The sequence below is a fragment of the Myodes glareolus genome, chromosome 14 (assembly GCF_982192425.1).
Source record: "Myodes glareolus chromosome 14, mMyoGla1.1, whole genome shotgun sequence".
NCBI classification, from domain to species: Eukaryota; Metazoa; Chordata; class Mammalia; order Rodentia; family Cricetidae; genus Myodes; species Myodes glareolus.
This window is the reverse complement of record NC_142039.1, coordinates 3,233,609-3,248,985: the sequence shown is the minus strand read 5'-3', so window position 1 is coordinate 3,248,985 and position 15,377 is coordinate 3,233,609. Positions and strand designations below refer to the sequence as shown.

The 15,377-nt window shown below is 48.1% G+C and overlaps 1 protein-coding gene across 22 annotated transcripts in view; it reads left to right on the top strand.

The window, feature by feature from the left end:
* Svil (supervillin) overlaps nucleotides 1-3,413 on the top strand; it is a 196,404-nt gene extending 192,991 nt beyond the window's left edge. For all 22 annotated transcript variants that reach the window (XM_085698962.2, XM_085698955.2, XM_085698958.2 and 19 more), the window contains 2 exons: nucleotides 2,168-2,323; nucleotides 2,417-3,413. In XM_085698962.2, the coding sequence (XP_085555088.2) occupies nucleotides 2,168-2,323; nucleotides 2,417-2,503 (243 nt within the window). In that variant the 3' untranslated portion in view covers nucleotides 2,504-3,413. The remainder of the gene's footprint in view (nucleotides 1-2,167; nucleotides 2,324-2,416) is intronic.
* The last annotated feature ends 11,964 nt before the right edge of the window (nucleotides 3,414-15,377 follow it).

Sequence of the window (15,377 nt, the reverse complement as noted above, 5' to 3'; positions counted from 1 at the left end):
AATATCAAAGAAACAAAACTACCAATCAGTAAATGGGGCTACTGGAATGAACAGACAGCTCTCAAAAGATGACCATTTTTTTTTTCAAGACAGAATTTCTCTGTCTAACAGTCCTGGCTGTCCTGGAACTCACTTTGTAGACCAGGCTGGCTTCAAACTCACAGAGATCCACCTGCCTCTGCTTCCCAGGTGCTGGGATTAAAGGTGTGCGCCGCCACCGCCTGGCTTTGAACAACAACTTTTTTAAGGTGTCCAACATCCCTAGTCTGAGAGATGCAAACCAAATATACTTTACGATACCACCTCACCCAAGTCAAAAATGGCTACCATCAAGAAAGAATCTGATCAAAATATATTGTATTAAAGTCCAAAAACCTAAAACCATTTTTAAATTAAGTGAATAAATAAAACCTTTATTTAGTTTCTTAAAAGGAAGGAAGAAAGGAGGAGAAATGTGAGCACAGATGTTGGCGAGGATATAGGAGCAAAGGGTTCTTATCACTGCTGGGCTGAGTGAAGATTAATATAACATTATGAAAATCAGTTCCTAAAAAAATAAAAAAAATACTATATGACCCAACTCTACCACTCTTGGGTATCTACCCAAAGAGCTCTATCTCCCACCAGAGACACCAGTGCATCCATGTTCACCGCCACTCTATTCCCAGTAACTAGGAAATGGAGCCAGCCTAGATATCCACCAACAGGTGACTAGGTGGTGAAGATGTGGCACATATTTCCTATAAAGTAAATGGAATCAGGAAACTGGGTGAACTTGGACATATACTATTAATCAACTTAACCCAAACTCAAAAAAATAAACACATATTCTCCCTTATCTGCAGATCCTAGTCTATCATGTATACATGCCACTATGTAAACAAGTGTAAGTATAGGTAGACCTGAATATATTTTAGAAGTAATTTTAAATACACAAATTTTTAAAAATCTGCCATTGCATAGCAAGAGAGAGCTTTGTAATGCAAAGTGTATCTGCCCACCTGGCCTTTCTGCAGTGCTAGAAATGGAACTCAGGGCCTCGTCTAACCCGGTGTTAGCCAGATAGATTTGATCTACGTAGGGAAGGAGCTGATTGCATCCTGATTTCCGGCCAGAGCAACAATTTGTGGAGTTCACAATGTGTGTGGATCTCGGAGCCCAGGGGCTCCAAGGTTTACAGACACTGCAGCCCCCTCGTGTTGTCTAAGTCCCAACAGGGGGCGCCCTCATATTTCTGCTCTCACGGTAGCTCATGCTTGGGGGGTGGGGTGGTGAGCTGCATAGTGTGGAACAAGGCTGTAATTAAGACTCACTGTGTGCTGCTCTGGTGAGGCCCAGCACAAACCATGTTACATTTGACTTCATTTAATTACCAGGACAGTATATTAATGTTCATCCTTCTGTCGTCCCCACTTTACCTGTGAGGAGCTGAGGCATAAAACACTCGCCTCAGATCTCTGAGCCACCAAGTGAGGAGTGGTTCATACCGATGGGCTCATCATCCTAGCACCTACCTCTCTCCCAGCGGTAACATGAGCTCATTCATCCACCACCAACTGCCCAGAGGGAGGGCAGTGCTTCCAAGGGCCAAGTATGAGAGCTGAAGATGATTTTCTCAGAATACCCACCCCTGTGTGTGTGTATGCACACACGTGTGTGCATGTGTGAGTGTGCATGCACATGATTGAGTGCATGCATGTATGCGTTTGTGCGTGTGTCACCCAGAGCCTTATGTATTCCGGGCAGTGCTCTACCACTGGGCTACACCTTTCCCTTCTCCCTGCCTTAGTGTGGGTTAAGAAATGAAGCGTGGAGGGAAGGGGAGAGGGCATGATTTCTTTTTAGCTTAATTATTTTAAAATATGCTCAAACAAATTCCCCTCTGTGGAAGCATCTAATGTTTTGATTTCAGATCCAATAATCTTTCTCCACTGTTCTCATAGGTAAGATGAGTCCCATCAACATTCATTCATTCATTCATTAGCAGTTCAAACACAGGGTTGATTTGAAACTTGGCAGGGAAGGAAAGGCCCCTGGATACTCAGAGCCCCCAGTCCACAGTGCAGTGACACCATGCTCCTGACCAGACATAACGGGCAGAGCTGGGCTCTGCAAACTCCCCACAGATCACTCATGTCCACTCAACTGTTCTCTGCCGTCTCTCCAGGATACTGAAGTTTCCAACCAGATCACCCTGGTGGAAGATGTCTTAGCCAAGCTCTGTAAAACCATCTACCCACTGGCAGATCTGCTTGCCAGGCCACTCCCAGAGGGAGTGGACCCTCTGAAGCTTGAGATTTATCTCACAGATGAAGACTTCGAGGTAAGTGGTGCCTTGTGTGGGATGGTGATGTCACACTGGTGTGAGCATCCTGTCACTCGGCCACTTACTGAGCATCTCTTGCATTTCCTCCAGTTTGCACTCGACATGACCAGAGACGAATTCAACGCACTGCCCACTTGGAAGCAAGTGAACGTAAAGAAAGCAAAGGGCCTGTTCTGAGCTCAAAATGACAGGCGTCACCAGGAGGTTGCTTCTGATGCTGCTAGGCCAGAAAATGGATATATTTTTGGACTGGTATTTTTTCTGTCAAAGAACAAAGTATTTTCGAATCAAAGTTTTTCCAAACCTGACCTTATTAACTCTACAGCTTGTCCAGGAGTTGAGCATTTTGTAAATGTGTAGGAAGACTCTTGGGATCATTCTTTTCCGTGGTTCAGGTAAACTGAGAAACCCATCTCTTCCGTTCACTCAGCCGAGTGCTGCCTCAGCAGCCACCGCAGCCCTGCCCTCCTGCTTCAGCTCGGCATTACCTTTTTTAAAGCAATTCTCTTTATAAAGTGTTATTTTGATAGTTTGTGGATTCTAAATATATATATATATATATTTATATAAACACCGTATAAATCAAATATGTATTTAACAAAGCAATATGTATTCATTCACTTTCAATTCTTTTCCTTTGGTGTAAAAACAATATTACAAGGTAGACAGAGTGGCTTCTGTTGAGTTAGGCCTGCTAGCAGTCCGTCATTAGGTGTGTTGTCTGTCCCATTGCCCCCCCCCTCCATCCCCAGGAGTGCCTCCTTCAGCCTTAGGTCTGGCTGTGCTGAGTTCTGCTTCCGGTGCTAAAGCGAACAAAGACTTACTTCCTGGTGTGGACTCTGAAGAATCTATGCGAACCAACCTTTCTACCTTAATACCCCCCAGAAATGTATAGTGCCTTGTTTTATGTACAGTTTATATACAGAAAAGTTTGCTCTGCTTTTTTTGATGCTGGTTTGGAGCATTATCTATAGTTTTATTCTCAACAGTAGAAATAAAACATCTCAATTTCTCATACCCATTGTAAACATTACACATGTCATTTTGTGACACAGGACCTCAAAATAAAATTTCAGCATAATCATAATTCATTGATCAGTTTACATTGAATTTCAGACCTGTTCCTTTGTAGGGATAAAACTATGTAGCTTCAATCAAACACTAATATGATGCATTAGGTACCAACTGCTGTACTCTGGATCTCACACAGGACAAGGACTGTAGAGTGTAAGATTAAAAGGCTAAGTAGAAATTCGACCCAGAAATTTGCTCTAAGCATTGTAGATGCTCTTAACTCTACGGCTGCGTCCATACTCACTTTAAGAGCCCAGCGCCTCTCCTCAGAATATGAGTAGACATATAAGGCATTAAATATAAAATAATGTGGAGCACTTGCCTAGCATGTGCGAGGCTCTGAGTTCAATGCTGGCACTGCCAGGAATTGAAAAAAGACAAAACCATGATTGTGAGCATGCTCTGTACCAACTCTGTGAGCTGTTACAACCCTTCCCTCACCCACTGCTCAGTCTGGATCACATGTCTGTCTTAAACCTCCTCACCCTCTCCCATGCCCCACCATGGGACTATGCCAAGGTACCCTGTAAGCTGCCTCTGGGCCCACAGCTGTCTGAGCGTGTAACATTGTCCAGTCACCAAATGTTCCTGCCTTCTCCGGCATCACGGTGCTGTTGGCAGGGATGGAACTGTCCAGGGCGTGGTCCCTCTGCTGTGACAGCGAGGAAATGGGGTGAGTAGATGGGGTCGTGTACCTGGAAATGGTGGAAAAGGGGCCTCAAGTGCATCCCTCAAATAGCAGCAAAGGAGGGTGTTTCTGCAGTCAGTAAACCTGAAGAATGTCATAGGGGGACAGGTTTGCCACCATCTGCAGCCAGCTCCGAAAGTGAACTGGGAACTTAGGCACGGGGCTTCGGTTGGGCTTCTCCAGAGAGAACACACTATCTATGTGTCGGGTGTAGCTAGATGACACACGTGTACATGGATGGGAACTGGGGGAATAGCCCCATGCCATTGGGCAGACTCGGCTTTCCCCAGTAGACTACATGCAACCTGGAGCCCTGGGAAGCCGGTACTTAGCTGTCTGAGCCTGAGACACTGGAGGAAGCTATGTGTATTCCTCTCAGCTAAGGCTAAGGCTGAGATCCTGCAGACCACACGAGTGTGCTGGAGACGGAGCACAGACCTGGAGTTCTGGTGTCTGCAGAGCGGAAGCAGTGTCCCTGCTGCCTGAGAGGGAGAAGGAACTCACCTTTGTGTGTTTTAACTGCTTCCCCTCCAGCCTGCCCCCTCGTGAGCAGGCTCCTGCTCTTCCTTGTCTCACCTTTACGAACACACGGCCTAGCTAGAGTCGCTTCATCAGACAGTCTCTGCATCAGCGTAGCCCCAAAACCAAGCTGCTCCAAACTGCTCTGAACTCTGTGTATGCCTTGTAGTCAACGCTGTCCCCCGTCATGAGCAGGCTGTGGTGCTGGCCTCTGAATGGGCACTGCTCTGGATCCCAGCTCCCAGAACCCGAATCTTGGGTGTCTTCAGATCCTCTCAGCTGCCATTGACTTTATGCCATCTCCAGACGACTTCTAACACCTAAGGCCATGAAAGCGCTACCCGGTGTCATCGAGAGAATAACAACTCCTAACACACGGGGATCAACCAGTCTCAGAATCTGTTTGTCCTGTGCTTGGAAAATGTGGCCCGAAGATATCCTACTTTTACTTAGTGTGTGTGGGTGTGTCTGTGTGTTTGTCTGGGGTGTGTGTCTGTGTGTCTGTGTGTGTGAGTGTATCTGTGTGTGTGTGTCTGTGGGTATGTCTGTGGGTGTTGGGTGTGTCTGTGTGTGTGTCTGTAGGGGGGGGTGTTGGGTGTGTCTATGTGGGTGTGTCTGTGGGTGTGTCTGTGTGTGTGGGGGGGGGTGTCTGTGTGTTTGGGGGGGGTGGAGGGCTGGAAGTGGCATCAGGGGTCTTCAGTCTCTCCTCATCTTATTCTTGAGACAGGGTCTCTCCCTCAACTTAGGAGTTCACCAAGGAGGCTTGACTAGCAGGCTAGTGACCTCTGGGGAATCTGCCTGCCGCTGCCTCCCCAGATCTGGGACCACAGGCACAGTGCTGCTAGACATTTTTTACATGGGTGCTGGGGATTGAACTCAGGTCATTGTGCGCATGCACCTCACTGACTGAGGCATCTCACCATACCAACTTCTTTTGCCCACTTCAACTGGACCGTTTAGTGACTTGGGTCACAAGAGAAGGTGGAAAGCCCACTGATGCTTCAGCACCCCATATAGTCAACTTTCCCAAGGACTCAGGCTGGGGGCTGGACCCCACCAGCAGGAAATGTGTGATAGTTGGCAGATAAGAACTCAGCTGGTGATCTGGCATTGTGTGTGTTTCCCTCACTGATGGGACGCAGTCCCTGCAGTGCCACACTGCCACAGCTTGGCTCTGCCTAGGAGTCTAGAGGACCCGGCCATGAGGTGGAGTGGAAACGGAGACCCTTGTACTGTGCTGCAGACAATTAACTGGCTGCAGAATCAATCCTCGCTCCAACTGGTGGGACGAGGGAAGCCCTACCCCCACTCCGACCCTGCAAGTCCCTTAACATGCTGCACTCTCTGTTGACATGCATCGGCAGCAGGGTTCTCCCCTCCTTCCTTTCAAACCCCAGTGGCCCCGTGTCGAGGGGCTGTTTAGAGTATGTGATGCCAGTGACCAGTGACACTTGTTCAACTTCTCAGTGGGCAGACAGACTGGTAAGTTGAGTCATGCTGCCTGGACCTGGCTGCAGATTGTCAGCAGTAAAGTCTTAGAATTCAGTTCTACCATTTGAGGAAACAGCTGGACACACTTCCATCTCTGTTCAAAGGAGGAAGTACAGTGTTGATAGGGCCTTCCACCCCATAGTCTCTGTTACGGCTTGAATATGAAGTGTCTCCCAAAGAGGCTCTTACGTTGAGGTTGTCCCCAGCTTGTAGCAACTGAGAGGTAATTAGATCACCAAGACACTGAGATCAAGGGGTTAAAGCATGGGAGTTCACACTGGATGGGCTGATGTGGGAACCCCCCTGTATGCTTGAATATATCTTATTACCATTGCTTAATAAAGAAGCTGCTTTGGTCTATGGTGTTTGGGGAAGCCTCATCCGAGCCTCTGTCATCCATATACCCAAAGAGTCTGGAATGTTTGGGTTGAAGCCTCAACCCAGCCCCTGGCATCATATACCCCCAAAAGTCCGGAATGTTTGGGTGGAAGTTCAATCCCAAACTCCCCCAGTCTAGACTGCACCCCTGAGAAAGTCCACCAAATGATGGACCCTCCACAGAGATGCCCAAGACCACTCCCACAGGGTATCTAAGCTGCTCCCCAGAGAACAAACACATGATTTTCCGGTCTTTCTTCTCCAGCTTCTCTGGGGGGCTGGAAAGCTATCCAGGAGTACTGGTATTCATTAAACCTGGGCTTTTTAAAAATTCAGTTGGATTTGGATTATTGTGTCGGCAGAGAGGCTTATCAGGGTGCAGAAACGTTTAATATGGCAGGGCAGAGTATAGCCAGGCTGGAAGAGACATAGAGAGGAGATAGAGACAGAGAGACGCCATGTAGCTGCCGAAGGATAAGGACCCGAACCCTTAGGGGGAAGCCACAGCTTTGTGGTGATACACAGATTAATAGAAGTGGGTTAATGTAAGATGTGAGAGTTAGTTGGGAATACATCTAAGCTATTGGTCAGTTTCTGTGAGATGTTCAGGTCTGGTCAGCCAGAAAGCGAATGAGCAGTCTCTGTTTACAACGGGCTGTTAGGAGGTGGGGTCTGGTGGGAGAAAAATGGATCATGAGGGGCAAACTTTTTAAAGATGTCTTGTTTCTGCCCCTCCCTTCTCTCCTCTTTCCACTTCCGGGCTGCCGTGGGGTGAGCAGCTTTGCTCAGCCATGCGTTTCTAGTGTGATATTCCCCCTCGCCACCCATGGGCACACAAGCCATAGAGACAAGTGGTGATGAACCCCTGAAACCAGGATCCAGAGTGAATCTCTCCGACCTTGTTTTCCCACGCAGTTTGTTACAGAAACAAAATAATAAAAATATAGTAAAAAAAAAATAACACTGAGGCCCTGGGGCTACAAATGTGCATAGTGGCTGTGCCTACCCCAAGATCTCCATTCCTTCGATGACCCACAAAAAGCCCTGGGTCTAAGAAAGAGTCTTCAATGCCTGCTTGTGCAAGCAGCTTCCAGACACATTCCCGGCCACCCTTCCCCCCCCAGGGAAGAGAGCTACCCAGGCCCTCTGAGACAGAGATGACTCTGCTTATTCTGCTGTGGGCTAATCGGTCAAGGCTTAGATTTCATTAGTCCTAATTTAAATCCGGAGATGAGATATTTGTGGAACTAGCTCTCTGACACATTTACACACACACACACACACACACACACACACACACACACACACACACACACACACACACACCTTATCAGCTATGGTTCTGGAGAAGTGAGGATTCCCAGCTGGGACCAGCAAGAGAAAAGAGGAAGAGAGACAAGAGGAAAACGTTGGCTTTTAGCCTGCGGTCTGCGGCGCTAAGGGCTGCGGGACCAGCAGGTGGCGCTGTGGCTGGTCATGTCGGCAAAAGCCCAGGCTTCGCTGCAGCACAAACCTGAGTCACCGTTTCCAAAGGAAATGCCAGCTCTTACGCAATAGGGTGGGGTAAGGCCTTCCGCCTAAGACCCTTGTCATCAGTGCCGCTAGATGATTTGTTTCTAGCACAGGAACTTGAATCTCAGTAACGATTGCCAAAGACTAAACAAATCTTGCCGCCTCCCCTTCGATTCTTCCTTGCTGGGGCTCTGGGGGAACACCTCCAAAATCATAGCTGCATAGCTCTGGTGGACACTCACGCACGCACGCACACACACTCACGCACGCATGCACACCTTCCCTTTGACGAGTCTGCATCTGTAAAATGAAGGTGATACTTTTGCCAGTCTCAATTAGTTAATGTCAGAAAAGTTTTATGCCTGAAATCCCCAACTATTGAATCACCCTGTATTCAACTCAGAGTAACACAGCAAAGATACACGATAGAATTAGAAAACCTGTTTAAATGCAGGTTTTCCAGCATGTTGTACCTCCCAAGGCCTTCAGCAAATTTCTGTGGAACAGGGTCCGTTCCCAGCCAGTTGTTGCTTCCGGCCTGACCTGAGGATCAGAGGAAGAGAAGTAGCTTCCAGGAAGTGGGATCACAGGAAGAGGCTTCCAGGCCTAAGCTTCCTCACAGCCCACAGAGCCCTCCTGCCCCCGGTTTGGTCTGTTCCACTCCTGTCTTTGGCTTGGGCTGCTCCCCTCCCTTCCTGTGGCCCTCAGTCCTGTTTCTTCTGCTCTGAAAGTCAGGAAGAATCCAGATGTTAGCCAGAACCCCGCCATTTTGCCCACTGCTCCATTCTGGTTACACTACAGTAATTTGGTCTCCAGAGCTCCAGTGACTTGTTTCTCTAGATTCTTGCTCCCTGCCCCAGAAACACTGTTAAGGGCTGACCAGGAGTGATACGCACCCACCAACTACTATTCCAGAGCTGTCAGCGTCCAACAGTGAACATAGACCCAAAAAGGAGCTTCCAATAACCTTCCCATACACCTTCCTGTGAAAGTTATAAGGGACCCCACTCTGTTTCTGTCTGTCTCTCTGTCTGTCTGTCTGTCTGTCTGTCTGTCCATGACATTAATAATTCTTTTACCTAAGCAGCCAGCTATCTCAGGATCCCCCATGAGCCCCAAATCTGGAACCTTCCGCGGAGAAAATGGAAAATCTTGTCACTTTCCAACCAAAGACTATCTAGTTGTTCTGGAAAAGTCATCAAGTATGGTCCCTAAGCATCACCCTGGGCTGCCGCACACCAGGAGGGCAGAGAGTGGATTTGTTTGTCATCATACATCAGTTCTGGAATATTTTTGAGCATATTGACACAGATGGTTTATGCGCAGGCCAAACTGGTCCAGACTATTGTCTTTGATTTGCTGGCCAAGTAAAATATTCAAAAAGTTAAAAGCAGAGTTCTTCTACAGACAGATCTGTGCCATTTTTGCTTGTCTGGGAAGCAGCACCAAGGGATGGGCCTGCATCCATCAAGAGGAGCGTTTGCTGGCAACACCCAGGGAGCTAAAGGAAGCAGCAAGAAGCCACAGAAGAGAAGGCAGGAGTCTGGCCTAGAGCTGAGAAAGAAGCAGTTGAGGAGGCCTGCCTCTGCCCACCGGGAGCCTGAGAACGGTGGTTCCATACGAGAAGCCTTGGCAGGAATGACTGAGCCCCACTACCCAGCTGGTCTCCATCTCTAGCCAGGTTCAGGCTGGTTCTCCCTCAGGATGGTAGAGCAGCTAGCCTCTTCCACGGTTGCCTTGTGATCCTTTCTCTTAGATATTAAATTGCTAAGGATGGAATTGTAGGGATGCAAATGTTCGAAGAGGCCAGGTAGGGAAATGCACATACGTAGATAAATATGGGGAAGAGAATGAAAAAGGGATGATGGAATGAAATTACGAAGTTACTTTCAACCCGCATAACATCCTACAAGGTCATAAAGCCATGGCATGTGAGGTTCCTCTATCTGCAGACGACTTGCAGGTTGTCGCTTTCCTGGGTGTATTAGTTTCTGTCCTGCTACTGTGACAAAACATCAGGGCCAACATAACTTCTAGAAGAAAGAGTTGATGTGGGCTTATAGAGGCGTAAGAATCCAGCACCACCACAGCAGGGAGGTGTGGCAGCAGGCAGACAGGGTGGCTGAGGCAGCAACAGAGCTCACACCCTGAGCCACAAGCAGGAACCAGAAAAGGCAGAGCAGCAGCAGGCCCCAGGCTGAAAGCCCTCCGTCTTCCCTCTCACTCCCCGGTCCAGCTTGTAAAGCAGCCGCTGTGCATTTAGCTCATCCATCCATCACATACTCTGAAAGCTGTCCAGGGAAGAATGCTGTTCTGCTGACCTCTGCAGAGAGCTTGTTCCACAGTTATGCATGGAGGTGCATGCACTAGCAGAGCGGACAGCTCAGGCTGGCTCTGTTGATTTCCTCAGCCCCAGCTTCACCATCCTGCCAGAGTCCCACCTACTGAGGGAGAAGTTCCTAGCCGGTTTCCCACCCAAACCTAGACCACACTGGTCCAGGTCACAGGGAATATCGGGGTTAAGGTGACCACCCCCACACACAAGGAACAAGTTCAGCCTCTTTAATGTTCTCACCACTTGCTCCCCGTGTGCTTTGCAAAGCAGAGGTGATCATACTACGGGCCCAAGAGTGCTGGGGCGGTCACGGAAGGCGTGCAGAGAGGTGTTTGGCACAGACTCTGGGGAGTGGGAAACCCAGTCATGAATGACTAATGGAACTGGGAACCATATGGAAAACAGTAACTGAAGTCGTTGGTTTGACCAAGTTATTAAGCATGTTTAAATCTTGACAACTGTCAATCAGACCAGGGAGAGTTCAAAGAGAAGGCACTATCGGTAACTGTATAAAAGAATTCTTTTTCTTTAACGGAGTTGGGCAACATTTACCATACCCTTGGAAGTGCTTACACCACTTACCTAACCATTCACTTCTCAGGGGCAGAGAAGTGCTTCTGCGTGACAGAACTCCAAGACATACATAGAAAGCTTTGCTCCCTACCTAGCATCAGCCCCAACATTAGTTACAGCAGAAAACTGGAATGGGCTAGGTAAGGATAGTGTGTGTGTGTGTGTGTGTGTGTGTGTGTGTGTTAATGTAGATGTATGCACATGTACCATGTGGGTGTCCTGGTACTTGTGTGCACATGTATGAAGGCCACACATCAGCAATTGACCACTCTCCACTTTATTTTTTGAGGCTGGCTTTCTCCATTGATTTGATAGACTGGTTGGCCAGTAAGACACAGTAATTCTTATGTCTCTGTCTTCTCCATTGCTGGGGTTGCTGATATGGCCTACTGAGCCCAGTTTGTATGTGGGTGCTAGGGACTCAGGGTTCTCATGCTTGTGTGACTGGCACTCTACTGACTGAGCCATCTCTCTAGCTCAAAGATGAGGTTTTGTCTAAGCTGGGTATGGTATAAACAAAATATATGTAATTATATGTAAACACACATTTATAAGCTCTCTTAATGACTAGAGAAAATGTGTTCAGTGTTTAGTGAGAAAAGTAGACTACAAAAATGTTACGCAAATGATTACAATTATGTAAAAAGTATGTGCATAAAAAGATAACATAATAAACCAAAGTGTTAGTTCTATGCTCTTTTCAAGGAGAGATAACATATGTTTTCCTTTTCCTCCTTTTATATTCTTCCTATAGTCCTTTTTTATTCTTGTGTAAAATGAGAGTGCGCTGTCCTCGTAGAAAGAAAAATGACACCGTATTCAAGCCAGTTGATAATGGTTGGGTTGTCTTGAAGGCTTCGCCCAGGTTATGTGTCTGGGAACGCTCGGCAGGCAACTTATGAGAGAGAAGTGTGACCTTTTGCTCGCCACTGAGCTGCTTTGCAGCCTCGGTGACCTCAGCAGCCCTCACCTGTGAAGGAACACTGTCTGCACCCGTCTGAAGCCAGGTGGTCAAGCCAGGTGCCACATGAAATGCCTTTCCAGCTCTGGCGTCTCCCAGTCTCCTTTCCCGCCAAGGTGGAAATTGGCGATTAGGACCCCACCCGGCTGGTTGAGGGAGAGGGAGGCACAGAGGATCTGTGCTTTTCTACTCTGGGATGGAGCAGGTGACGACAGAGGACCAATTCAGCTGCTGCAGCTGCCCAGAGCCCAGAGTCTGCCTAGCCAGCTCTCAGTGGGAACTTTGGAGAGAGCCAGCCCCAGCTCTGTCCTTTCTTCTTTCCGGCTGTCACACTGCCAGCTCTTGTCACCACAGAGACATTTGATGCTGGCCCTCAAAGCTTCTTTAGTAGAATCACATCTGCAGGCCCCTTCCACTAAAATCCTTCAAGTGTAGAGGGCCGCATGAGCGGAGTTCCACATCCTTCCTGCCTCCCCCCTTTCCCTCACTGGGTATGAGTCTAAGGGAGACCCTGTCTCCGATTTTGAATATTTTATCTGGGACTCCAGGAGCCTGGATGGAAATGCATGGTCGTGGGAGGTGAACTCAACACAGGCTGTCTCAGGCACACCAAGTTCAGGAGAGGCGTGGGCTCCTGGGGCTGGCCACAAACAGCGAACAATATTTAGGCAGACCATCCTGCAACAGGCTCCCCCAAAGAGAGTTCTGACCGGCTGCGTTCCAGGAAGGACTGGCAGCCTTGGCCTTGCACTGTGGCAGTGGCTAGCTGGGCTCGGTGCAGTCATGAGATAGCATGTGGCTCACCTGTGCCTGCCTCGTAGAGGAGCTCGCTCTGTCAATGTCTGCTTTCGTTATAAAGCTCTTTATGGGCTCAGCACCCCTGGGGGAGGTGAGAAGGAAACAAAATCTCCAACCGCATCCCATCCCTAGGTTTGGAGAGGAGAGACTATTCCTAGGAAACAGTGGACCAGCAAGGCAGCTGCTGATGAATGGAAAAGCCACGGAGAGGAGGCAGAGGTGCTATTTATGATAGCCAGGTGCTGGACGCCACCCAAACACAGCAGTCCTGTAATGACTAAGCAGCCCGGAGCTGTTCCCATGCCAGACCACTGCAGAGCTGTTGGAATAGGCAGGCACGCTGCCCATGTCCATACATGGAAACGTGCCTCCGAAATCCAAGCTTAAAGGCCTGTGCACATGGTCTCTCAAGATGTGTAACTATCTGTGAAGCTGCTCACAATGTCTGAGAAAGGCAGTGGGGGCAGAAAGGACCTGAAGAATTTGGTGGGCCTCTGGTCAGTTCCCCTCACAAGTGGCTTTGGCAGCTAGTGTTTAGAAAAGCAAATGGTATAACTGGGAAGTCTGAGGCGGTTCCCAGGAGGGAATGGGTGGGATGAGGACTGGGAGCAGCTTGCAGAGGCCAGGGTGTCTACTCGCACTGGGGAAGCACATGTGGGTTTGAATCAAGAGGACAGAGTTGCTCCAATGAGACCATTCGTATCCGTCTCACTTTTCAGTCTCTTTAGCTAAAGACACTGAGGTGAAAGCTACCAAGGAAGACTTGAGAGAGGGTGTTGCTCGGTAGTCGAAACCTGGCCATCATAAGCCAGGCTCCACGTTCCATCCCAGCGCTGTAAGAACATAGGGGGAGGTCACAATGAATTAAAACCTTGCCTCTGAGACCTAGAACAACTTGTCAAAGCTTCTGGAAGATTCTATTCTGACTCAAGAAAGCGACAGGGGCAGGTTAAGACTCTTCCTGAAGACCACACAGGACTTTCCTCCTGCTATTAGGTTCCAGACTCATTATTGCTCCACAGCCAGGGCAGGTGGTATCTCATCCTTTTTCAAAACCTTTTTGTTTGTTTTTGAGAGGAGGTCTCACTATGTTGCCCAGGCTAATGCTGGGGTCAAGAGACCCCACTGCCTCTGCCTCAGCTTCAGCTGAGACTCTAGGTTTGTATCGCTGTATTTGGTTTAAGAATTTAATACCTAATTCATTAATATTACAGGTTCATTAAACAACCCTAGACTATCTACATGCTATAAGGTCACATGTATTGTCTGGGATTTCTAGAGAGCACACTATTACTATACTTTGAAGATATCTTTATTTTTAAGTTCGTTTATTTTAGAGACAGGTTCTCATGTATCCAAGGCTAGCCTCAAGTTCTCTTTGTAAGAGCGGGTAGCGATGAACTTCTGACCCTCCCACCTCTATTTCCAGGGCACTGGGTTTACAGGTATATGCCGCCACGCCCAGTTGCAGGGCCAGCTTTGGGCCCAAGGTTCACTCACTCTCGACCAACTCATTTCCATGCCCAGCCTGGAAGCTGCACTTAAGCAGGGGTTCTTTCTGCCTCTCGCTCCACTCGTGCCAGAGTGACTCTGCCTCCCTTGCTGCTTGTCATACTGGGAGAGCACCCCAGCTTCCAGCAGAGCCACCAAGAAACGGAAAACATGACAGAGCTCAGATGTTCTCAAACACTCAGCGGCCTGATGCTGCAATGTGCTATCTGGCCTCCTCTGTTTGCACTCTTGCCCCAACCAGACGATTGCAGCCTCAAAGCCACCATACCCGAAAGTCAATGTGTGTTCTCCCCTACCCCTCACTGCCAGCTCTATGAGCCTGCTTCTGGAATTCTACACCAATACTTGAGTTTCGAGGTCACTCAAGTAGGAAAACTAAAAAGTTTCTACCACTGCCCTTATTCACGCTGCTCCATCCAACCCATTTCCAAAGCACTAACTACAGTAGCTCCTAAAAGTCTCATAAATCCAGCTACCCTTCGCTACCTGCTGCTGCTGTCTTCGCCGAGGCTGTCCTTGCCTCTAGATGGCCTACAGTGACCGCCTCCCAGACTGGGTGGGATTCTCTTCCAATTTGGTCTTCACATACTCTCTATGATAGTCATTCCTAAATGCGTATCTGCTCCCCATAGCACAGTTTAAAGCTTTCCAAGGGCTTCTGATTGCCTAAAATAAATACCAGTTCTCTAACCGGCCTCCAAGGCCCCTGGCAAGATGGCCCTTGTTCTCTGTACTTTGCCATGCTGGCTCCTTTCAATACTGGGCACCCTAGAGGCTCCTAAATGGGCTTTGCTGTTCGTTCCATCTAGATGATCAAACAGCACCACAAATGTCTTTATCTAACAGGATGTTCGATGCTTGAACTTGGCTCTAGCGGCATCTTGCTAAGAGCATTTTCTGGTAGTTCAGCCTGTACTGCTCTTTTAAAACACACACTTTAAACCTGTCCCTTTCCTTTCCAGAGCCATGGATCCTGCTTTGCAAAGATGTATTATACAAGTGAGATTGCTTGATTAATTTCTTTGTTCATTGTTCTACTGCAGCATCTAACATGACTTTCTGAACAAACACAGTAGGACTTTCTGAACAAATGTTCATTTTGTGAATGAATGAATAAATAAATAAATGGGTTAAAATATTGTATCCTTGATTCCTCTCTTGATATTTTGAGATTTATGACATCACAGGCTCGGTTAAGACCACAGGCTGG